Source organism: Athene cunicularia (assembly GCF_003259725.1).
Source record: "Athene cunicularia isolate RWA chromosome 13 unlocalized genomic scaffold, athCun1 chr13_part1, whole genome shotgun sequence".
NCBI lineage: Eukaryota > Metazoa > Chordata > Aves > Strigiformes > Strigidae > Athene > Athene cunicularia.
In genome coordinates this window covers 12,339,204-12,363,563 of record NW_020799117.1, presented here as the reverse complement: position 1 = coordinate 12,363,563, position 24,360 = coordinate 12,339,204, and the positions used below count along the sequence as shown (strand labels likewise).

The following is a 24,360-nucleotide window of genomic DNA, read 5'->3' as shown; positions in this document are numbered from 1 at the left end:
AGTGAATGCTGTTAAATTTGCTTTATTGCAGGATCAAAATTAATGGTTTAGTTGTAACAAATATATTTAACCATAAATAATCTATTCAGTGATATTCAGACAAAACATAATTCTGACCCTTCCTAGAAGTGTTTCAAGTAATCTGAGTCATTGATTCAGGCATGTTTACCATTTTAATACAGCATGTACAGGGAAATGTTGCTGCGCTTCTAGAGTATTGCACCAGATCTCCATCTGGCATCTCTAACTTTAGCCTTTTGAATAAGTATTTATACAAATGTACTTATTTATATTCAATATTCCCTTCTGTAAGCAATGGAACCTTGCAGTAGTTTTAACCTCTTAAACATACACCCATTTTACACATAGTGGTAATGTAGTGACTAAATTCATTGTGTCCATCTTGTGGAGAGTTCTGGGTGATTGTGATTGTATTGGGATTCTATCTGGGGACTGGCCAGGAACCTGCTCCCTTCACTAAGTTCAGTATCTGAAATTGAGGAAAGGAGCAAAGCACATGAGAATTATTATTTTCCTGCTCAACCTTCATTAGTTAAAAGAATAAATAAAAATGTATTACTAGTACGTGAATGGGCATAGTTAGTGTCAAGCAGGAGCTGCTGTACAAACAGCACTTTGCTTGCCAGTCCCTGGCCTCAGTGGTGTCCGGCTGGGGGTGGGCTGCACACTCCGTACTCTTGTCTCTCCCAGCTGAAAAGCTGTCCCGGGGTAAGGGCTGAAAATGGCCTGATTTGTTTTCCACCGTGAAGAACACAAAGGTGCAGTTGTCATTTGGGTTTCTGAGTTCTTTTGTGGATCCCCGAGTCGCTGTGCTAGGGGCTGGGTGTTTGCAGTAGACGGCTCTGACATCATCCCGGTCTGCTGGTGGAGTGTGCAGTAGTGAGCGTTGTTTCGCAAGTTGTTCATGATTTTGGTAACCACACCAAACGCCTCTGTGCCGGAGCAAGGCTCCTGCAGCCTGGTACCGAGCAGCACCGGAGCACTCCCGCGGCGGAGCGGTGCCGGGGGCGCTGGGGTGGTCTGCTACTTGTTAAACTTTCCTCAGGAAGCAGCCCAGATGCCTTGTCTGTCAGTGACAGGCTTCCCCTCTTCACACTGAAGTCTGGTCTGACACCTCTCTTTTGGTCTCTGGCAGGAGGAGCAGGCTGCTGTCACTGCAAATAAGATGGCTGAGTGATCCTGCTCTGTTCATCTTTCTACAACAGAGAAAACTCCAGCTGGGGCTTTTAGCTTTACTGTGCTATGTGTGGCAGCTCTGGAATGAACTATGAAATCCATCTACAGCACACTTAACAAACAGTGGTATTTGCATCTGGATATCAAAGCAAGCTGTTTGCCAGAGTTCAAAGGCAGCTTTGCAAGCATTAAATCTGATAGGTAAGGAAAACGACAAAGGAAACTCTGATAGGATTGCAAAATTTATGTCCCCTGCTTCCTTCACGTGCTTTGCATGCATGTGACTTCAGGGAAAGAATTAAACAGGAAGTATTATCTTCCCTAGGTTAGCTCTGATTTAACAGTCCTTGCTCAACAATACACTTCCTGGGTGGGCTATATCTTTGTTAGGTTTATATGCCTATAATGCAGATGCACTACTCAGAGGGGTCTCATACAGCCAGTGAAGAGAAATAAGCACTTCCAGAGCCTAATTCAGGTAGCCAAAGGCAGGTATTACTAGCTCTCTACGAACTGGGAAGTGAGTCTGAGATGACTCGTGCCACTGCAGGCAAGTGCTTGAACTGCTTTGTGCCTCTTTTTCTCACAGCCAGTAGGAGTAAGCATTTACTGAAAGAAGATGCAGTGATCATGGCTGTGAGTTGTTCAAGTGCCTGGGAAAAGTCATCTAAATAGAGAGGGCATAAGAAAAATAGATAAAGCAGAAAACGTGCTTGGGATGTGGGCACTGTGGAAAGAGGAGCACAAAACATAGTGTTTCAGAGATGGGCAGTATGCTGGTTCTTGCTTTTTTCTCTGATTTAGGAGAAAGACAAAATCAGTGTTTGGGTTTTGAAAAGAAAAGGATTTTGAATGTATGCTTTTATTTGAGGAAGAGTTATAAGGAGTTTACAGAGACAGGAAATTTGCCTTTCACCCTCACTCTAGTCTCTTAAGCTCTTCCGTGTGTTAGAAACAGCTGAGACTCCTGCCCTTGCCCATGATTTCTGCTCTGAGTTATTAGTTCAAGCGGTTCAAACTTACTCCGTTGTGAGGGGGAAGATGGGGCATTTGTATGTACATGTGTGCTCTGCATGTGGTAACAGGACAGCCAAAACTAGTGCCCCCATCAACTGCAGAGTTTTCATTAGCTCATAAACAGTCATTAGGTGTTGAGATAACCTTTCTCCATTGCAGGCTAGTTACAGAGCAAAACCACTGGCTTTTTGTTTGCAGGGAAGAACTGCTTCCTATGGTATGATGGCTCCAGAGGAATTATCTAAGCTGTAAACCTGCCATTTAGTATGAGAGCATGAGATACATATGAATGTATAGGTGCCCATTGTTTGTGACAAGCGGTAAGGAACTACCCAGCCTGAACTGTTGGGCAGCTGACCTTGGTTTAGTCAGTCCAGCTATATCACACACTTCCAAAGAAAGGCAAGGCAGAAAGATGAAACATGTTAGCAAAGCAGCACTAGAAGTGCTTAACTTTTCTGGAGGTATCACCCCAAAACCTGGCTTCATCTCAGAAGAAAACCTTTGGCTTGGAGCTTTCAGTACAATGCCTCATTGTTTTGAAGTGCTTCATTTATGAAGACCCACAGGAACCCCCAGCCTTTGGGGACAGGCCATCCTGAAGAGGAGCTTCCTGAGAAATGGAAGTATTTCTGGTAAGGAAGGTGCTTGCCGAACAGTCATTTGCAAGAAAATACTCAGGATTGTAACAGGATGGGCTGTTAAAAAATGTCCTTGCTTCCACAGGACAGATGGATCAAAAGCAGAAGCAGAGGATAGGTCAGCTTTCTCCTTCAGCAAATATTTCCCATGATGGTCTGCAGTTTAGATGTGAGTTTACAAATAGAACTGTAGAGGACCTATGAAAAGCTGTATGTTAGAACTCTGGTATAGAATAGGGACATGGCAGCATTTATCTGCTCAATATAATTATGCTCTGGACAAGCTGCCACATCTGTGGCTGAACTGGAGATCTGCAGACAAGGAGTCTGATGGTAATAGTGAGAGAGCATAATGACAGTCCTGCTTTGGCTGCTACTGTTTGTTTGCAAAGATGAGGACTTCTTTTTATTAGATGAGGCCCACACTTCTGCTGTAAAAATAAGCAGAAATATTTTCACTCAGTTTTCAAAACAGACGATCATGTTTCTCAGTGGTCTATGCTGGCCAGCTCCCAGGTGGATTTCTGCTTGAGGTAATTTCCCAGTGTAATTTAATCTCCTTATCTATCTCTCAGTCTTTTCCTCCTCCAGGAGCAAAAAAAAAACAAAAATCAGAGATTTTATGTTAGACTCTGGCTTTGCTGCATTCCCTTTTCCAAATCATTAGTTGGTCAAGGACGGGACCAAGCAAGTGGAGGTTATCATTTTGAACATGTCTGGTCTAGCAAAGGGCTAACAATCTGTCAGTTTGAAATGGGAAACAAGTTGTGCTCTTGGGTGATGCTGTCCTCCCATAGCCAGTGCTGGTGATGCAGAACTCGAGGTAGGCTCTCAGGGGTAGATAACTCCTCTCCTGGCTGCTCTGAGTTTATGCAAGAGGCACACAGATGTTCACAGCTTGAATTTCTGTCTCTTCACATGATGACTAGTAATGATCTTGGGACTGCCATTGAGTGCTGTAAAGGTGGTAGCAAGTGAATTGACTCTTTCAAAGCGAGTAATGATCGAGTGTAATAGCAGGGCACAGTCATGGAAACTGGTATGGAGTAAGCGTATATGTGTTAATCTATGTAGATTAAAGTAACCCCTGGATTAATAGCTGTTGTTCAGTCACTGACAGTAGTTATTGCAATAATGCTCTAGACTCTCCTTTACTTTTTCTGTTTTTTGCAGATAGAGAGGTTCCCTTGAATAGGGTTGGATTTAGAGATTAGTGATATGAAGATGACCATTGATATGGTGTGACAGCCCTTTCAGATATTCGTTATGTCAAGCCCTGTTTGGTGCGTGGGGTTCAGCCGACAGGAATATGAAAATAGATTCATTACTGAGTCTGCTGGGAAAGGATTTAGTTATGATACTCTGCCTGGATCAGTCAGTGCCTGTCTGAAACGCACCCCATGGCAGCTATAGGTCCTCATTTGGGGCCTCCCTGATCTTGACTTGGAAGAAAGCTTCATGGTAGACAAGTGTGCTACTTAGCAAGGAAATAAATTTGCCTCTTGTCCCACAGGACTGAGAAGCCCCCTTCACAGTATCTCTCAGAGAGTACACACCTTGGCACTACAGCTACTGTGTAAGGAGCATCAGCTAGGATTGCATTCCCATTCTGTTGGGGTCCAGGAAAGATATTTAGGGTTTCTCTGAGTTCTTTTAATGATTGATTTCAAGAACTTCAGAAGATCAATGAACATAAAACAACAGAATTCCATAAATTGTCAAATAATGTTTGCTAAAATAATGTTAAGCTCTTCTGCCAAATCTTAGAAATTCTTTAAGTACTAAACATACATTTGACAGGAAATCTACTAGATTTCCTAACAGCATAGGCAATTTCATTTCACTTTAACAGGAAGTAGTGGAACTCAGATATCAGGTAAATGCTAGTTAATTATATCTGGTTTTAATTAGGTGAGAAAGTTCCTATGGTAAGGTGAGTCTTTATAAGATGCTGAGTAAATATGTGATTATTTGAATTGAGAAAGATTTAAGTTATACAAAAAATGAAAGAACTAAAACCTTTTGTATATTTTTATTGAGTTCATATTAGCAGGAAAAAACAAGAGATTTATTGTCTTTTGGCATGATACTACTCAGAGGTGGCTCAGGAAATCTAATGTAGAAAAGATTGGATCCTAAACTACTGAAGGATTTACAGTTGACAATTACAGAATTAAAATGCTCTCCTTGGCTTTAGCGTTTACGAAGACGAGTGAAGAAAACTCTTCAGAATGACTCAGAGTCTGCCATATGTGGGCTGCCTGCTCCAAGAAACCATCATTTTACTGGTGTTGTTATGTATTTTCATCTGTGCTAGGATTTAAATGGACACGGTTTGGTCCCAGTTGGTTAGTTCCGTTGCACACTATTAAGTCAGGCTGACACCAATATATACCTTAAATACCTTTTGATTCTTCCTCATCTTTGCTGAGCAGGGCCATTTTTGAGTGTATGCTGTTCTAAATGCCACAACTCTGTGGTCGATCTTTAGGTTGAAAATATTTGTTAGTAATGCCTAAAGTGAGAGGTATTTTGAGATGCACAAAAGCATTTAAGTACAACTAGTATACTGTTACTGATTATTCGCAGAACTCTTGATCCCATTTAGGGTACAGTAGGAGAAGGCATGGTAAAATAAAAGCCATTTTGAAGTGTGCTGAAGTCAAAGGCAAGATGAATATCATTGAACCCTCTCAGTTCTAACTCATATTCAAGTTTTCAGTGGTTACCTAACACATTTCCAATGTACATTCTCCTTGAAGTGTCCTTTGTTATAACAGAGACTGATGGAGGACCAGAGTTTGCAAAAGGAAAGAGACTCTCTGGAGCCAGGGATTCATACTGCTCAAAATCAAGATGACCCTAATGATGGTTTTCATTGCTCATATGAGTCCATTTTGATTGCACTCATTCTGCAAGCTAGACCAGCACTGCAGTGACCCTCGAACTGGGGACTCCTTCAGGTAGATGAGCTAGGCCAGGGTGTGGGCTCCTATGATTGCAAGTAAATCATTACCAGTAATGAATTAAGCTTATTAATACGACAGTATCTCTGTAAGAAAATGGTGGTTGTATGTGCCTCACTATCTGCTTGTGACTGGAAATGTGCAGAGCATTGAGAAAGAGGTTTTCAGTGTGCTGAGTTTGTTTTTTCCACTCAAGTCCTCTTCATGTGCATACTATGTGCATGGCCTCTCTTTGAAGCATACACTTCTATACTGAGATCAGGAAGGATTTTAGCCTTCAAACAATCTGAATGTAGAAAATGTAGATTGGAGCCAGGCACTATGTGGGTGAGAAGTGAGTAAGGGCTTCCCATCTATCTCTACAAATACCCCTCAGCTCCAATACTGTCAGTCCCTCTGTTCCCACTGTGAGCCCCTTCTCAGCTCTGCTAATACATTGCAACTGGAGTGTAGGCACAGAAGCAATGTACTGTGGAACAAATGGAAGCTATTGCCTTCACTTTTAAGCCACTGTGGTAAATATTTTCATTTCTTATTGTGCTTAGGCATCAGATCCTGCAATAGGAGCAGGTCATGTATTACATTTCTGAACTCAATGAAAAGGGTTTTGATAATTTATTGAAAGCATTTTTCTAATTGTTTTGCAAAGATAGTTTCCCCTCTTTTTTTTCCATTGCTCTCTCCAAGACTGAAAAATTAAAATACATTCAGTGTTGAAAGAACTGTGAAGGATAAATGTGGAAGGGACATTTCCCCATAAGGATTCATCTGTCTGCATGGTGTTTATGAGTATGACCTGCTAGTACACTTGGGCTGCAGCCATATCTCCATACATCTCACTAAGCAACACAGCTGCTGACTGCCTCAAGCACTGACATTTACAGAGTGTGTATCATCCAGTTATTGCTTCACATCCCTCCAGACAGTCTTGATCATCAGCTAATTAAAGGGTATGGCCTTTTCTGCACTCTTCCTTGGAGCTTCTGTTTAGTGAACACAGCTTCCCATTGGTGACGTGTTTATTACATATCTGAATTTTACTTTGCAACATGACTGTGACTTACTTTCTATCTGAATAAACTGAGTATCAGAGACATGGAAAGCTGCTTGGTAGAAAAGGTGGCTTATCTCATGGTGGGGTGCACCTTGACACTGTCTAGGGCCCACTTAAAGTCAGATAGTCCACAATTTTTAGTGTTAGGCTAGGTTTTCAATCTGCCTCTGGAAGTAGTCAGCCTCTTCTGCTTCCCTCTTTCAGCACAGGTAACCTCAATGCATCTTTGGATTTTCTTCTCTGGGTACATGCCCTGCTATCAAATGTCATGCAAGATCTCAAAAATGTTCTGGAGCCTAGAAAAATACAGAAATACAAAAATACAACTGTGTTGATCATCCTCCTGAAGAGGGTTTAGCAAAGGTCCTCCAGCCAATTTCTTACTAGCTAGTTGTTCTGCTAGCACATTACCTCTGGCGAGGAAAAGCGTAATCTCTTGTAATCCAGGAAAACAGCTACACTTCTGAGGTTTACTGCATTACTTGTGCTAATTTGCTGATGAGTACTAGTATATTTATGTGAAAAAATAAATACATGGTTATTAGAGAGAATCTGTGAGAGAAGACAGGAGAGATGGAAGGAAGGGAGGGGCATCCTTTTTCAGTCCAATTCAATGGGAAACTCAGAGAAACAGAGCCACACAAAATTCTATCTGAATCCCCATTTGCAAATACCTGTCTTGAGCGTGATGCCTATAGCAGTGACATCTCTCAGTGTAGGTAGTCAGAGATGAGATGGACACAGCACAGGTGAGGGAGAAAGAGGGTTCAGTAACAATCTAAGCAAAAGTGTGGGGAGAAAGAGCCAGTGCACAAGAACTTGGTGGAGGAGGCAGGATTGTTCTGGTAGATAAATATTAGGAACTTCATTATAAACCAAGAAGTCAACCGCATTTTTAAAGCAATGGGGCCAGATTCTCCCTTGCTGTTGTAGCTATTGTTTGAGTATATTGTGAAGCAAGTGAAAAGTATTACGTGGTAGCATTTTATGTTTTGAGTAAAAACAGTACAAGAAATGAGCATGAGCTGGAGTTTACTGCAATGTACATAAAGGACTTTTTATTTTTAGAAACATCCAATGTGTTACACGTTACTCAGCACAGGCAAAGACTCTTGACACCGCTAGCCAAAATGATCAATGGGAAGATGAACTCAGAGGCTACAGGAGCAGCTACCTTTCGCAAAGGAGATCGAGTATGGGTTCTTTCCATGAGACAGCTTCTTTTCCATAGAAAATCTAACATTACTGATGATGGACAATGTAATTTAATGGGTTCAAAGAAGCATGGCTGAGATTGATTTATTAAGCGGGAGCTGCCAGGTGGTTCGTGACAGGTTTACTGAGTCCAATGAGCAATTAGCCAGGGATGACACAGAACATGGAAATTGCATGTTTGGTATTTCATTCAAATAGAGTGTTTGGAATTGAAGCCTTTTTCCAATCAGAACTGTTGACCACTTTGGCTAGTGAGCTACTGATCCTATTTATAGAGCCTTCTGAACATTGCCCATGAGTAAAATTCAGTGTTGAGAAGTTCATTTTAAATTAAGAGATATATTACTATAGCACATAAAAATATAGGAGAAAACAACACTTCAACGACAACAGTAGAAACAAAGAACACCATCACTATAGCATCCCCATGCTGCTGGTTCCGTATCACTCCAAGGAATTTCACACTAATATTTTGATGCCTTTTGATGGGGACAGAGAAGAGGTTTTATAGGATTTCTTTAAGAAATTTGATACTTGAAGTGAAACCAAGACCACCTATTCTGCAGTCTTGCATACTCAAATCCAGACAAAAACCCATGAGAGCAGTTCCACAGAGGTGTAGATCACAGGACTGAAGCAGCTGGGATAGATTTTTTTTTTTTTTTTTCAAACTTCCAATAATGGCCTGGTTTTTTCACCCACTGTTCTGTTTTGGTGTTAACAATAGAGTTGAAGTGATAACGAGTTCTTTTGGAAACACAACCTTGTAAAAACAAGTCATTGCCAAACTCTTCCTAATGATGAATCAGGAATTGGCTCAAACTATCTCACCCTCTCTTTTCAAATAGCTCATGTTCTTCCCATCTGCACCTATCACCACAAACACCAATAGTTTTTCTCTAACTGCTAGCAATTTTCTGAATTGGTAAGTGTCTGGTTTCTTCTAATTAGGTCTGTTTCTGCCCAGTAAACTTTGAATCCTATAGGAAAAAGGTGTGAAGCTTTATCAGTTTAGTTTTATGTGGAAGAAGTATTTAAAGAAGTCAGACACCATGGCAAGGAAGCCAGTGGCTCTTATCATGCATAATTTTTTTTCCTACTAAGCAACATTTTGGTTTGTTCAAAGCAAGATTTGTTTGTTTGTTTACAGTAAATACCTGTCACATAGCAACAAATATTACTAAATAATAATACATATAATGTTAAGCTCCTGGGTCTAGAAGCTTTTCATGAAAAAAAACACATTCCTGATAAAAAATAATAAATAATGTCACCTTTTCTTTTTACATTAAAAATATCTGTACATGATTACACAATATAACAAAGTACAATTTTATTTTCTAGGCTCAGGGTGGCATCTCTGGGTTAGATCTTTATCTAAAAAGGGTAGAGGCTTGTAGTCTTGATCCTGCATATTTCTTACTGCATTTTCACAAAGTTATGAAGTCTACAGCCTTGTCTACCCTTTCCATGCAAAGATGGAAGCAGCTCACAAGGAACATAGCAACATCTACATGCAGGAAGCAGCTAAGTACTGAGATTTTTGCAGATGTGCATATGGTGATATTTGAAAGTCTTGAAACTTCTTGCCTCAACTGGAAGAGAACAGAAACAAATAGAAAAATAAAGATGGAAAATGTAAGTAGAAGTCTGCCTTTCCAATGTAGCTAGAAAAGTTTTTTTGGATGGTATATTTTTCAAGATGGCACTTAGTGATCTATTACAGACTGAGTCTCTCTTGGCCAACATTTCTTCTTGGTAAGAATGCCCAAAGTTTGCTCAGATGAGGACAGCACTGGCAGTTTGCCTGGGGTTTGAGGGCCACATCCCATTCGTTGGCCTTCAAATGGCAGAGGTTGGCCACTGTTTTTTAGAAATTGAGCTGGATTGAAGCACCACTTGCAGGACCTTCTGTTAGTGGTGAAAAGTCTCTGTAGGTCCCACTCCAGCTTGTCAGGCACTATGTACACCCTATGAGTCTTCTATCAATGAACTTGCCCAGGAACCACAAGAAAAGCATTTACAAAGAAAGCTCTGAAGGGTAGGGTGAATCAGCAGCTCATGCTGACCTTTCAACAGTAACTATAATCAAATGGCAAACGTTTCCTCTTATTTTGCTAAATAAAAAGTAGTGCTGTTTCTTTCCTGACAGCAGCTGGTCACCGGCAGGCAGGATCTGGTGCAGATCAAGCAGGCATTTAGTCTCACATCATGTAAGGGCTCTAGCCAGAACTTGTAATCTTTAAGATCATGATATCACAGGACACAGAGGTGGCTTGTACACAGATGGCAGCTGGAAAGGAATAACAGAAGTCCTTGCACTGGTGGTTTGTATCTGTGTTGTTTCCTTACGTTGACAGAAATCAGCTCACTCGTGGAGTAAGGCTCTGACAGTCGTATAATCCTGCTGTCCTTGCAGATACAGGAAAGTCTCCAGAGCTGTTTGGCTCATGTACCTTCCTGTGCCCCCATCATGCAGCTGGACATTCATATGAAGTCAGTGCAGGAGGCACCATGACAATGCAGATGAATGAGTCTTCATAAAGTCCTGCTGTCCATGAATCCTTTGGGTATCCTAAAAAGAATCTCTTCCTTCAGCTGAGCCATTCCTCTTCTAGGGCTGTGACTAGAAACAGGACTCTTGGGATTCAGGGTCATTGTGGATGGGAAGCTTCTCATGTTCCTGATGATGCCCATTACGTAAAACAGCGTACCTGGGAGTGGAAAAACATAAAGATTTGTTAGTGCTAGTTAAAAGGACATGATTATGTAAAATGAAATCTTGAAAACTCCAAAGTACATCTTAAGACAGTACTTCTTGCAAATATCTAGATCCAACATTAAGCAAACGTGAATCCCTACTTTGCTCCATAACAGGAAACCAAATATTGCATTTGATGCAGTCAAGGCAATCCCTGAAAATCAAGAACCTGTTCGTTTTCATGTATCTAAGGTGCAGCTGGTAATGAGAGAAGCCAGACCAAAGAACTAAGAAACACTGATCATCTGTGGGTGGACTAACCTGAAGGTACTTCAGTTAGTCTTCAATGCAAGCATTTAAAGAATCATTTGAGACCAGCTTAGGAAGTGAATGCTGTTTAAGATGAAACCAAGACCAACATTTCAGGGCATTTCCACTTATAAAAGAAAGTAGTCTTTTGCAAAGTTGGGTTTAGTGCCAATTCTAGTATCAAACCACTGCTGTTTAGGTTTTATGTCCTTTGGAGGTATCATGTCATGTATATACCTTTCTGATATTTCTCAAGGCTTTGGGCCAGATATGGAAAAGCAGAATTCAGTTGTGAGGAATTCCACATTATCTCTTGTCCTGTGCCTCATCTACCAGCCTATTTCCTGCTGCCCATCTCAACATGGCTTTCTGAACAGAACTGTTGATTTAGTTTGCTGATGACATGTCACTCTTTTCCCTAAGTGGTGTGCAGTGCTCAGTAGGAATAAGCAAATCTGAGGTGACAGCAAAAATGTCGGCTAACAAGTAACACTGATTTAACATATCTTTCTAGAATTTCACATTTAATCATTCTTGCCTGCAAACCCCCTGAAGGGTACAGTGCAAATCAGGTATCTTGCCTTGGCAGGCTGTTTCATTTAAACTAAACTGAACCAAATCATCCTTCAAGTAGGCCCAGAAGTAGGAAGCTGCAAAAATAACTGTAAAAACGTATTTTTCCCTAGTCCAAATGCATATCACGGAAATCAGGTCTCTGCTAAGACTTTCCTCTCCTGAGTGTTTAGAGATGTAGATATATTATTTCTCTTAGTAACAAATATCCAAGACATACCGGAAATATCCACATCTCAATTAAGATTAAAAAAAAAGAAAAAAGCCTAAGTAAATAGAATAATATATCAGTTGTCCTGCTATTAGCAGAGGGAAAAGAAGCACTATCAGCCTCAGGATTTGTTTGAATAATCATTAGGGAAAAGGTCAGGAATTCCTCATTGTCTACATATTCAAAAACTGATACTATTACATCAATTTACTTGGCATTATTAATCTGGATGCATCTCTTTCTCCATTGAGTATACCTGGGAATTAGGCTCCTAATTAAGGTGCTTACAGTGCCACCGAAATGTCTGAAGTAGATGTCTGAATATCCTACAAGTGATATATCTGTTAATTCCAGTAGATCAGCCAGGCATGGACTCAAAATGAAACCAGGGTGTAAACTGCACTGCCTGTCTGAATTTGCCCTGGTGAATATTCCTGGAGCAATTTACCCTCTAATGTACTAGATTCTGGTTTTCAACATGGTCGGGCTCGATTGCCTTAATACAGGTCACTATATGTCCATCACATTAAATAATGATCATAAATTTCAAAAAATGTGCTAGTTCTACCAACAAGATACAGACTTGATGTAAGAAACAAGAAAAGACATTTTGCATCTAACACTGAACAGACACTCCAGTTAGATGACCATGAGGCATACAGGTAATAATGTAATTTTAATTTCATATACCAGGTAAGACATGGCATGTTGTGTGATGCAATCCACCAAAGAGACCTTTAGCAGGGCAAAGTCTCTGCTACAAATGGTGATACAAGGATGAGAGCCAGGAGACACCCCGCTCTGTGAACAAGGCAGACACAGTTCAGAGCAACTTGGGACTTGCTCAGAAGCACAACAGACAGGCACTGAAAGCTGACTTCATACAGGATATCCAAGGAGCCAAACCTTTCTTCTTCTTCTGCAGTAGTCAGAAAACAGTTGTGCAAGATCAGCAATTTAGCAGGTGATGCCGTTTGTTACAAAGATGCATTAAGCTAAGGAGAAGTCATTAAGGTGTCCCAGGATCTCTTGTGGCACAAAGTGTCTGAAGCGTCTGGCAGTTAGCTCAGCACTTCCAGCTGTTTACCCTGTGGGGAAAGAGGACGGTAGGAGAGGAGGAAAGAGCATTTGTAGGCAGGGTGCGAAAGCTGCACCGCAGGGGTGATGGCTTGCTCTGGTACTGACACATCATTCCTAAAAGTCTTACCAACATCTCCAGGAAACTGTTAAAGGAGTGCTCTGCTGGCAGGCCTTTGTGTTACCAGGATTGTTTTCACATATTGTAGCTTTTCCCTTCAAATGAAAGTTCAAAGCTACCTGACATTTACAGGGCACCAGTTTAGTGTTGGATAAAAGACAGGATTATAACAGCCCTCCTTTTTTTTTTTCACATCACCCTGTCTTAAATGATCTGCTCTCTGAAAATACAATTAAGTTTTTAGTCATCAGTATCTATGTGGAGCAAGTTTCAGCTGCACCTGAAACTCGTTTTTGCCTCACCTACAGGAATGCACACCTATTGTGCCTCAGCTCTCACCCAGCAGAGAAGTCAAGCACTGTGGGATTTATTTTACCGACTGCAAGAAGAAAACAACACCCGGACCCTGCTTGTGTGGGCTGAATGTTTCAAGATAAATTTATCAAGAGAAAATATTAAGTAGGTTTGAGTAATGAATACATTTGAGGAAGTCATAGTATGTGAGCAGGAAAAAAAAAAAAATTAAAATGTTTAAATGCATTAAATAAATTACCTGCAACAAATTAGTTGCTCAGCTTTCCTGCCTATAATGAGTTCCCTCGTTGGAATCTGTATACGCTGGCACATCAGGCTACAAAGCTCAATTACAAATAGCATCCCAGGCTGCCTCTGCCCTCTGTATCCGACTCCTCCTAGAACTGGGGGCGAGTGTTACTGTCGTTTCACCTGACAGCTTTACTCAGAATCATAAACACCACCACCCAGTAATAAAGCCCAATAATGAAAATGTATTACCACCTATAAAGGGACCATGCTGCAGGCTATTCACATACTTGCCAAATGGTATTTTAATTGTGATGATGACCAATTTGGAGATAATTGCTTCTGCATCTCCTGCTGTTTCTGACAGTCCAATGGACTCTTTAATTAACTGGTTTGATTAGCTCTCAGCACAGTGGAGGGGAGCTGTGTGGTTTTACCCTCCATGGGTCCATGACCAGAACAAGTTGCTCCAGCATTATTCTGGGAAATTAGCAAGAGCTGGGGTGCAAACACCAAGGGGCGACAGTGGCTGTTTGTAATCTTCCCATTTTCATTCCCTGCAGAGCTATCCCCCATACCAACTTGTATGCAATTTATTAAGGAAGCAAAGCTGAAAAATTGCTGGTCTTTGGCTTCTCCAACCCTAATGAAAAACAGTCACCATTTTCATAGAGCCTGAGGCCTCTGCTTAGTCCTCTCCTGATGAGAAAGACCCCAGCATCCACCTCTGTCCCCCAGGATCATGCCTGTCTGGCTAAAAAGCAGAAAGCCGTGCAATTTTGGGGCAGGGTTCCTGGCTCTGAACACAAAAGCTAACTACATCCATTTCCTTGACAGAGCATGACCCAGGAGGAAGGGAAGCAATACTCTGATGGTATGTCAGCCATCCCTCTATCAGAGCTTGCAGCCACCTGTCCAGTTTCCAGAAGGGAGCCTCTCTGGAGATGGTGCCTGGGGTCCTTTGGGCAGTGGGGGACAGGAATTGGAAGGCATCTGCTTTATCCCAGAAATGCCTCCTACGAATCTTTCATGCTTGCAGTATCTGTGTAAAGCTGCCTACACTGGTTACACATGCCCACGGCTCCTCTGCACCAGCAGAAGTGCCTGGGAAGCACAGCTTACAGTTCTGCAGCTGTTTTACCCATTAATTACTCCCCTGGTTTTTACCCATAGTCCTTGCTCTGAATACTCTTATCTGTCCTTCTTCCTTAAGCTCCCTGCAAACTCGAGTTCATCAGCCTGAGGCAGTTAATCCTGGTGGCTGCTGTGAAGGGCAAGGAACCCATTGCAGGTACTCTGTGAGGGTTTGGATCACATTAGTAGATACTTCTCATTAATAACAAACTGGCAGAGAGCAAAGACAGCCTTTTCCCAGCTACAGCTGAATCACTAATGGGCTAAAGGAATTGTGTGGCAGCATCTCCTGCACTTTTCAAAGCCTCTGAAGAGTGGGCTTAGTGTTCCCTCAGTACCCTCCATCTCTTTAACCCTGTCAGGTGAAATAATTTTACCTAGAGTGTCACAATAATAGCAGAGAAATAAAGAATAAAATAAATGCCCACAACTGTCCAAGCATGGTGAACCTTTAGCCAGGCTGAAGGCAGATTAGCAGAGGAAGCCACTGTAGATGCACAGCTGTCTTGGCTCTCTGATTAGTAATCCTTTCCCAATACACCTGTTTACATTGCTTCCATTTTTGAACTGGCAGAAAGTGGTTCCTCTTGTCCTGACATTCACTGGAGATGGAGGTGAGGTTTTGCAGCTGTCCCTGGACTGGGTGGGGAAGGGTTTGCTTTTGTGTGGGGTGGGGGGATACTGGGAGCTGTTAACTCTCTGCTCCCTGGGACTTTTGCCACCTAAATCCACTCCCCCTCTGCCCAGAAAATGAAGGACATATTGTCACCAGGTAGAGAAGAGATTTTGCACATGCATTCAGACACTGAGAGGTCAATGTTGGGGCAGAAGTAGGTGGATGGGTGCATTTATGGTAATATGTCTGTTACTGGTACTGCCAGGATGCCTCGCATCGCGTCTCAGCTGGCTACACAAATGGCTGGAAAGTCTGGGTTAGTTTACACATGAACTCTGCAAAAAGCCGATAAGCACCAAGTGTCATAGTATTTGCAAATCTTTTTGATATCTCTATATTATAAATGTGAAATAGTTACTGCCAGAGTTTCTAAATACCCCCTGGTAATATGAGAATAGAGATAAAATCCTTGATTCAAATTCTTTGAAATCTGGTGTTCTTAGCTGTTCACTTTAAATTGTGTGAAGCCTGTAATATACTCTACCACTGGCTTGCAACAGTGACTTTACAGATGTGCTAGCCTGTGAGAGTCTCCTAGTGACCCCACACTCACAAAATTCAGGAAAATTACCCCTAACTGAAATGAAACTGTGGTCCTGGGACATCCCTGTACTGGGATTTGGGCTTTATTGCTGGTGGTTCATTAGTGACTCCCTACTGGAATGATGGAGGGAACTCAGGCATGGCAGAGTCAGGCAAGAAGCAAGTTTTCACTGTGGCATGCTTAAAAAATTGAAAGAATAAGAAAAGAAAGAAAACTACAGGTTTTGTGGCACTGAAAGTTTTCCTGAGTTTGTGCCAGTTCTATGGATTTGTCTTTTAAAAACAGTGCACACCTTGAAAAAATGTACAGACCAATTTAGCTTAAAACTAGGAGGTTTAATAGGTTGGAGTGGATGTTTAAGGGAGATCAGAGCATCTGAGAAACATGCAATTATAAAGTTTTGATAGGTCAAAAATAATGAGTTTCAAGCTAAAATCAGCAGTATAGAAGATTATTTTCCCATTCTCCAAAAGTTTTCACAGTTTCAAATATTTTCCCCATTTCTGATCTGGAGCAAGTCTGTAACTTTCCATGAGACAGAAAAAAAAAAAAGAAAGAAAAAAGAAAAAAAGAGCAGACCAATTCATGTTCAAGGCCTTTTTCTGCCCTTTATCAAGGTGACTGATCCAACCACTCTGATATTGGCAGTTTTGTATAAGAGTGCGCTCATCGGCCTGTCTCTTCAATTTTCTCCTTTTTCCAGTTGTTGATTGCCAGCGCTCCAAATGAAACATTTCAAAATATGTTTATTCCTTCATATGCAATCAGAAACTCCTTCCAGAATCCCAGAAAACTTCTCAGTAACAACTGTAGTACAGCCAATTTGCATCTTTGAAGGTTGTGACAATGGTTGCAGAGGCAACCCAGAAAACACAAATATTTCTTGTTATTCTGGTTATTCCTAGTGAACATCATCAGCTTTTCTACTGCTCTCCCATTTCCTCCCACCTTTGGTTCTGCTTGCAGTGGGCTCAGACAGGCAGACAGGAGTCCTGTGGCTTTGCATCTCATTCTCCCCTATTTCCGCGGAGTTTTGCCTGCAAAATTCTCATGACCCCATGGTTGTCCCACAGCTGTGCGGTACAAGAGATGCTTTGGTGCAGAAGAGCAAAGCTTTCAGCTGTAGGAGAGCTGTAAGCTATGTTTCTGAGCAGCCAACGAGCAGCACAGCCCTCAGACTTCTCATGGAGTGAGGGAGATCTGCCACAAGTGGCATCTTGAGGTAGCCTGGGTAGGACATATGCACAAGGAGATGTGAGGACCAGGAATGAGAATCTGAATAATAGCCAGAACTGGAGGAATAGACTCCTTCAAACTCAACAAAAGGAACCTTGACGCTGTGTCTCTGCTTTCATCTGTGTTCAGACCAGATCTTGAAGTCTTGATATGAAAATAGTGAGGCAGGACATCTCAGAAATAAAATACTGCAAAGGACTTGAAGTGCAAATAATTGTCTCCAGAGCCATCACACACCTTGCAAGATGATAAAACTGGTAAAGTGAAGCTGGTACAATAAGATTTCCAGGAAGGAAGGCCAATAGGTCGTGATTGCTCCCAGTTACATCATGAAATCTCTTAGTATTTGCGGAAGCACCCAGTAAACACTTGTTTGGACTAGAGAAAGACAAGATGTTACTAGGTAAAATATGATAACCTGTGAAGATTTAAGTTTTACATGAGCAGAGAGTTCCATTTTCAATAATGGAATCTACCATTATTGAACCCAACTACCTAAGACAATAGAGAATAGAAAGAGTTTGTGCATAGATAGAAGCTGGCTGGAGCCATGTTTTAAGTGAAACTGAGCTTTCAAATTGAATAAAGAAATGAAACTTTTCTTAGATTTGAGAATTGTGTTGGTCCACAACTTAACTTTCCCTGGATTTTTCTTTCTCTCACAGCTGTAAAACTCTTCAGTGGTTTCCCATCTGGAATATGTGTAGCACCACTATTGTAGCTTCACACTCAATATGGTATCCATTTCTCAAAGCTCCGTTTCTTTCAGATGGATTCACAGAGAAAAAATAACTAACTCTCTTCAATATCAAATTGGGATTACAGTTAACAATCACTTGGCAGACCAGAGTAGGTTATTTTAATGAACACATCATTCTGAAATAAGCCTTCCACCATCTGTTCAGTCCCATAATTATAAATGCAAACAACATAATTCATAAATGCACTATAAAAGAGAGGGAAAAAGAGAACAGCTTAAGATGACTGTTTGTTAGTTATCCCAGACAGTGATGCATCTGTTTACTTTATTGCTGTTTCAGGAGCAGGTAGAAAACAGTCTTTTAATTCTGTATTTTATGGCAGTCACTAACACACAGTAAATTATTATCTGTTGATGATAGAGATACCATTAAGTGCAGTGTGGCTTCTGGTCGGCATCATCATTTAGCCATGTCTATGATGGAAGCACCCAAGAAAGATCACACAGACCACCTGAATCCCAGTGGGCCAGGAATAAACTTTGAGCATGTTTTTCAGAACAGCAGGAAAGAGCCTGTGGCAGTGGAGTGCCCAGGGCCCAGGGTTACAGGAGCTAAGGGTAAAGATGACAATGCTATTGTCTCCCTGAAAAGATGCTTTTGACATTTTGGAAAACCGGAAAATCTTGGGAAACAGTCAGAAAGTTGAGAATACAAATCTAAAATCCAAGAATCTCTGGAATTTGTTATTTTATTGTGTGGCATTTTTCATTTTGAAAGAGGCAAAAAAAAAAATTTAAATCTGAAATACATGAAATGTGAACAAAATATGTTGTTTCATTCCCATTTTCTGCTGAAAAAAATGAATACACATAATCCAAATTAAATGTATTTGATTTTAACATTTGATTTTAATACAGCTGCGTATTTAATTTTCAAAAGGTCAGTGCAGAATTGTTCCTCTCACAATTACCAGGTTCATAGACTCCATAAAATTAAAAGCTTTCTAGTAACTCTGTAATCTCTGGGCTGAATGACTCATGCTTCCAGCCACTAAAGCGGCCATCAGTAGAAACTCAGTATAACAGGATAAGAAGAATAACCCCTACCTACTCAACACAATTCCTGGGGCAAAATGGAACCAGATGTTACAAGCTTGTTGTCTTTTTGTTGATAACATAGCGGAACATTGTAAATCAATTTCATATTCAATGCTGCAAACTAACAATAGATCTAGGATGAATAGGTCCTGCTGTTTCTCTGTGGGTTTCTCATCTCTTCCTCTCTTCTGAGATGAGCAAGATACTTGCAGGATTTCCTAGCAATAAGGTTTAAGCTTATTGTGTATCATGCCCATGCTGCATCTGATTGACCTGCAGCCCGAGGAGACCAGCACGTTATCAGAGGTGAGTTTACTAAAGGTAGGTCTTTCACTGCACCTGCGCATGACTACCTGTGACCTGCTTTGTCCAACAGAAACCAATTCAGAGAAAATTTATCTTCTAAATGTACGGGAAATCAATGAATATAAAAACAGTGCATGAATTCAGAAAACACAATGAGAACTGCTGCTCCAAGAGAGCTCCCTCAACATCAGATACATTCCTTTAGCTCTGTAGAGATACACTTAATGTTTGTCTCTTGTGCACTTTCAAGTGCAGGGCTCCCACCCAAGAGGGCTGGAGGAAGCTGGATTTCAAACCAGACGAACCCAAGCATGGGGTGGTGAAGCTGTCATTATGGCCGGCTGCTGCTTCTGCTTGGGAGCAGAGTTCGTCTGGATGACAGACAAACGTCTCCATCCCCTCCTCCTATGGCTATTTCTCTTCATTGCAAGCTGACAGCCTGCAGAGCCCACAAAGATAAGGTTTGATTATCTGAGTAAAGCGGCTGGGTAGATGATTTGCTGAATCGCCTATTGGAGCTCTGGTGGAGAAACAGCTGACCAGATGTGGTCGGTATTTGTCTCTCTGCAGCCAGGTCCAGGAAAGCACAGTCGTGTGGCCAAAAAAAAATGAAGTCCATCCTCTGAACAAGCCTGACAACAGGGACCTTCCTTTGCCTTGAATGTCTTTTATTCCAGCCCTGGGGAGGGAGCATCACTTATCTGTGTGCAAAACCCACCTAGTCAGTGGACTTAATGTTTCAAGCAGCATCAGCACCAAAGAGAAAATACTCCTAAATTCCTAAAATGTCCTAGTCAAATTTGAAGTCTGTCCTAGTCTTAATATTTAATTATATATTTTTTTAAATAAAGGAGAGCAAATATAAGTGTACCATTCCTTCTTAGAGATGATGCAGTCCTTTGGGAAACCATGGGCAAAATCCACAGAAATACCATAAAAAGTCCCATTTTCCTATTGCAGCTGAATGATGAAAATCCAGATCTCATGAAAATATTTGGATTGCTAAATTATTTATATGGATATGACAGCAATGTTGATTTTTAAAGTCCTTTGTAGTCAAATGTAAATACAAATTTGTCTCTATCTCATGACAAGTTGGGGTTTTTTTTCCACTCCGAGCAGTTACACTGAATATCTTAATTATCTTTAAATCAAATAATACTGTTCAGACCTTGTGAGCTGGAATTAAGCACTCATCATTCTTTACTAAATTTCAGTTAGAGGTTTTAAAAACAGCTGTCTCCAGCCCACATAATCCAGCCTTCAGTACATTTTGTAAGACTTCTACGTGCCTCCTCAAATTTAAAATTAGCAGACAGTTCTTGAAGTAAGCAAAGCCCTCATGTGAGAGAAAGATACCACTGGGCTGACAAGTCACAGAAAACAAAGAAAGCATCCATCAATACATTTGTTTCTCTCCTTTATTTTTCCTTTGTTCCATCATTCCTGAAGGATGTTTTCCTCAGCTGAAGCTCGCCTGTTCTCTCACTTTTACAAGCCAGCTCTGGCTGCTGCTTGCTCTACTGAACTGCAGCTCCAGGACATGTTCCCAGACCATCCCAGTCAGACAAGGGCCAAGGCATTCCCGTACAGTATGAGGAAAGTCACTGCAGCTACGTGAGGGATGTCCTCATCTCCAAAAGTGGAGGTGTGCAGATAATGCCTAGTGGATATGTGACGCCACCACCACTCAGGCACTACTGCTTTAGGCTGATGTACAATAGAAATGTTTCATGTTTGTTTCTGGCAAAACAAGACTAAAATAAATAAACCTCCAGTTCATTTATTTTTGTGTTTACACTAGAAGCCTATCTTTTTTTTTTTAAGGAGGATGTTTAACTCCTTTTAAAAGTACAGGCAAATAATAAACTGAAATATGATTTTGAAATAAAATGTCAAAACACTTCACATCTTGTTTCCTTTTATTTCTCTTCTGATGAAAATATTTGCTGAACTTGACCCAAACAGTTTGTTTCCCCAGAACTGCAAGAGCTCATTATATCTTCCTTTTTAAATTCTTTTTATTGCCAGGCTCTATTAATGAATTTGGTCTAAGAAAAATTATAAGAACACATTAAATTTTAACTTCAACAACTAATCCCAGCACCCTGCTCCATTGCTCAGAAGACAGTCGTTCTGTGAATGAAGGAAAATCACATTGGCCTCTCCAGTAGAGTGCTGAACACAACCCGTCACTTGGCACAAGAAGTAGATTGGATAGAGATTGATTAATGAAGATAACTAATTAGGAGCCTGGCCTGAGTCAGCCAAGGCATTTCACATAGATCAGCAAAGAAGCAAAGAGTTGAATTCAATAAAAAATAGGGCTGAGGGAACACATTTCTGTATGTCATTATCTCTAGGTACTGGCTAAAACCTTTTGCATGATGTTATAAAGTCCCATTCTTGTGTCAAATAATAACCTCTTAAGATGATTACCTTCTTGATAGACATCAAAAGTTAAAAACAGGCACATGACTACAGATACTTTAATGCTACGCAGACAAATGCTAAATGTGTGCTAATAAGAACAAAGATCAGCTAAGTTCTTCAATGAACTATTCTAAGAAATTGTTCACAGAAGATTAGCAGGGACTCAGGACACCTCAAGACTGCAGAGGTGGCTTTTCCAACAGTTCTTGTATGGGCAGACCATGCCATTTCTCTAAGCCTTCTTTCATCATGGATAAAATAGAGGCAATAATACTTCCTTTGTATGCCTCATCTTTAGACTCTTTGGAACAAGCATTGTGTCATTTCAGATACAAATAGTGTCTGGTACAACTAAATCATAGTTTGGTTCAGGACCCTGGTGCTCCAGCAGCAGCAATTAATCACTTAGATAAAAATAGTTTGTTTCAGTTTTAAAATGTCAGAAATGCTTTCCAGGACAGAACACCCTACAGCTGTAGGAAAGGTGTTTTATTTATTTATTGAAGAACTTCTTTCCTCCACTAAATCATTCTCACCCTCAGAGGCTGCGAATATTCTGCCTCTAGGTCACTGACCATAATGATGCTGTCAGGCTGGTGAAATAGAAACAGGGAGATGACAGAGTTTCACTTGGACCTCCCATTTCTCATTGCACAGTCATAATAATTACATTCCACCTCTCCTCTGGGTCATTTACCAGTACTTGCTAAAAAGGCTGAAGCCTCCCTGCACTGTAATGGTTATGCTGCAGCTCTGCAGCACTGCGCTTGTGATGCTGAGCTGGCATGAGTCTGTCCCAGATGATTCTGTGATTCTTCCTGCCTGCCCATTTCTTAGATTTTGTCTTATGAAACCAAACCTTCACTAGCAAGCAGCTGAACAGGTTAAATCTTTCAGCATAAAACAGTGTCACCATTGAGAAAGTTAGTATTTTGGGAGGTGGTTACCAGATATCTGCCATGAGCCAGAATCACTGAGCTGCTGATGGCCTGGTGGCTATTCAGACATGAGCCAACAGGGCTCAACTGGACCTTAAATAAATCAAATAACCATAAACCCAAAACATGGCATCACTGTTGTATAAGTTGTTTTCTTCTGTCAGCCTGACCCAAGCAACAATGCTCAACTGAGAATGAGGTTTCTGTTTCCCAGGGAGCTGATAAACTCTCATTGCTGTTGCCCCTGTGCTCTGTGGCTTGATTGCATTTTCCCTTCCATGCTCAGGTGGGTGCCTGTGCCTTCCAGAGCTGTGAAACTCAGCAGCTTTCAAACACCAAACCTCACTTTAAAAATAACCAGCCTCATTATACCACTAGCAGTTTTGATCCTGTCAGAACAATAGCTACCACATTTCTCCAGTACAGCCCAAATGCACCTCACTGGCCCCTCGCTAGAAGATGAGCAGTTTGTATCTCACCTCTTCCTGGATGTAAAGATCCCCGACTTAGGATGTGCAAGGGATGCCACCTCTCTGCTCCCCTCCACCCCATTCACACGGAATTACAGAATCACACAGAATCATCCAGGTTGGAAAAGGCCTTGAAGATCATCCAGTACAACCATTGACCTCACACTGACAGTTCCCAACTACTCCATATCCCTCAGTGCTCTGTCGACCTGACTCTTAAACCCCTCCAGGGTTGGGGACTCCACCACCTCCCTGGGCAGCCCATTCCAACTCCTAACAACCCTTTCTGTGAAGAAATGCTTCCTAATATCCAGTCTAAACCTTCCCTGGCGCAATTTGAGGCCATTACCTCTTGTCCTGTCACTTATTACTTGGTTCAAGAGACTCATCCCCAGCTCTCTGCACCCTCCTTTCAGGTAGCTGTAGAGGGCGATGAGGTCTCCCCTCAGCCTCCTCTTCTCCAGACTAAACCCCCCCAGTTCCCTCAGCCGCTCCCGTACGACCTGTGCTCCAGACCCTGCACCAGCTCCGTTGCCCTTCTCTGGACACGCTCGAGTCATTCAATGGCCTTTTTGTAGTGAGGGGCCCAAAACTGAACACAGGAATCGAGGGGCAGCCTCCCCAGTGCCGAGCACAGGGGTCAGATCCCTTCCCTGTCCCTGCTGGCCACGCTATTGCTGACACAAGCCAGGATGCCATTGGCCTTCTTGGCCCCCTGGGCACACTGCTGGCTCCTGTTCAGCCGGCTGTCAATCACCCCCAGGTCCCTCTCTGACTGGCAGCTCTCCAGCCACTCCTCCCCAAGCCTGTAGCGCTGCTGGGGGTTGTTGTGGCCCAAGGGCTGCCCCCGGCATTTGGCCTTATTGAAACTCCCCCAGTTGGCCTCAGCCCATGGCTCCAGCCTGTCCAGGTCTCTCTGCAGAGCCTCCCTACCCTCGAGCAGATCAACACTCCCACCCAACTTGGGGTCATCTGCAAACTGACTGAGGGTGCACTCGATCCCCTCGTCCAGATCATCAATAAAGATGTTAAACAGGAGTGGCCCCAAGACCGAGCCCTGGGGGACACCACTCGTGACCGGCCGCCAACCAGATTTAACTCCCTTCACCACAACTCTTTGGGCCCGACCATCAGCCAGTTTTTTACCCTGTGAAGCGTGTGCCCATCCAAGCCACGAGCAGCCAGTTTCACCAGGAGAAT

At 41.8% G+C, this 24,360-nt stretch overlaps 1 protein-coding gene across 1 annotated transcript in view; it reads right to left on the bottom strand.

Annotated features, from left to right (window-relative positions):
- Nucleotides 1-7,956: 7,956 nt before the first annotated feature.
- The window catches only part of HTR4 (5-hydroxytryptamine receptor 4), a 100,443-nt gene continuing 84,039 nt past the window's right edge, over nucleotides 7,957-24,360 (bottom strand). The window contains exon 6 of the mRNA XM_026858461.1: nucleotides 7,957-10,804. Within this exon, the coding sequence (XP_026714262.1) occupies nucleotides 10,717-10,804 (88 nt within the window). The 3' untranslated portion in view covers nucleotides 7,957-10,716. The remainder of the gene's footprint in view (nucleotides 10,805-24,360) is intronic.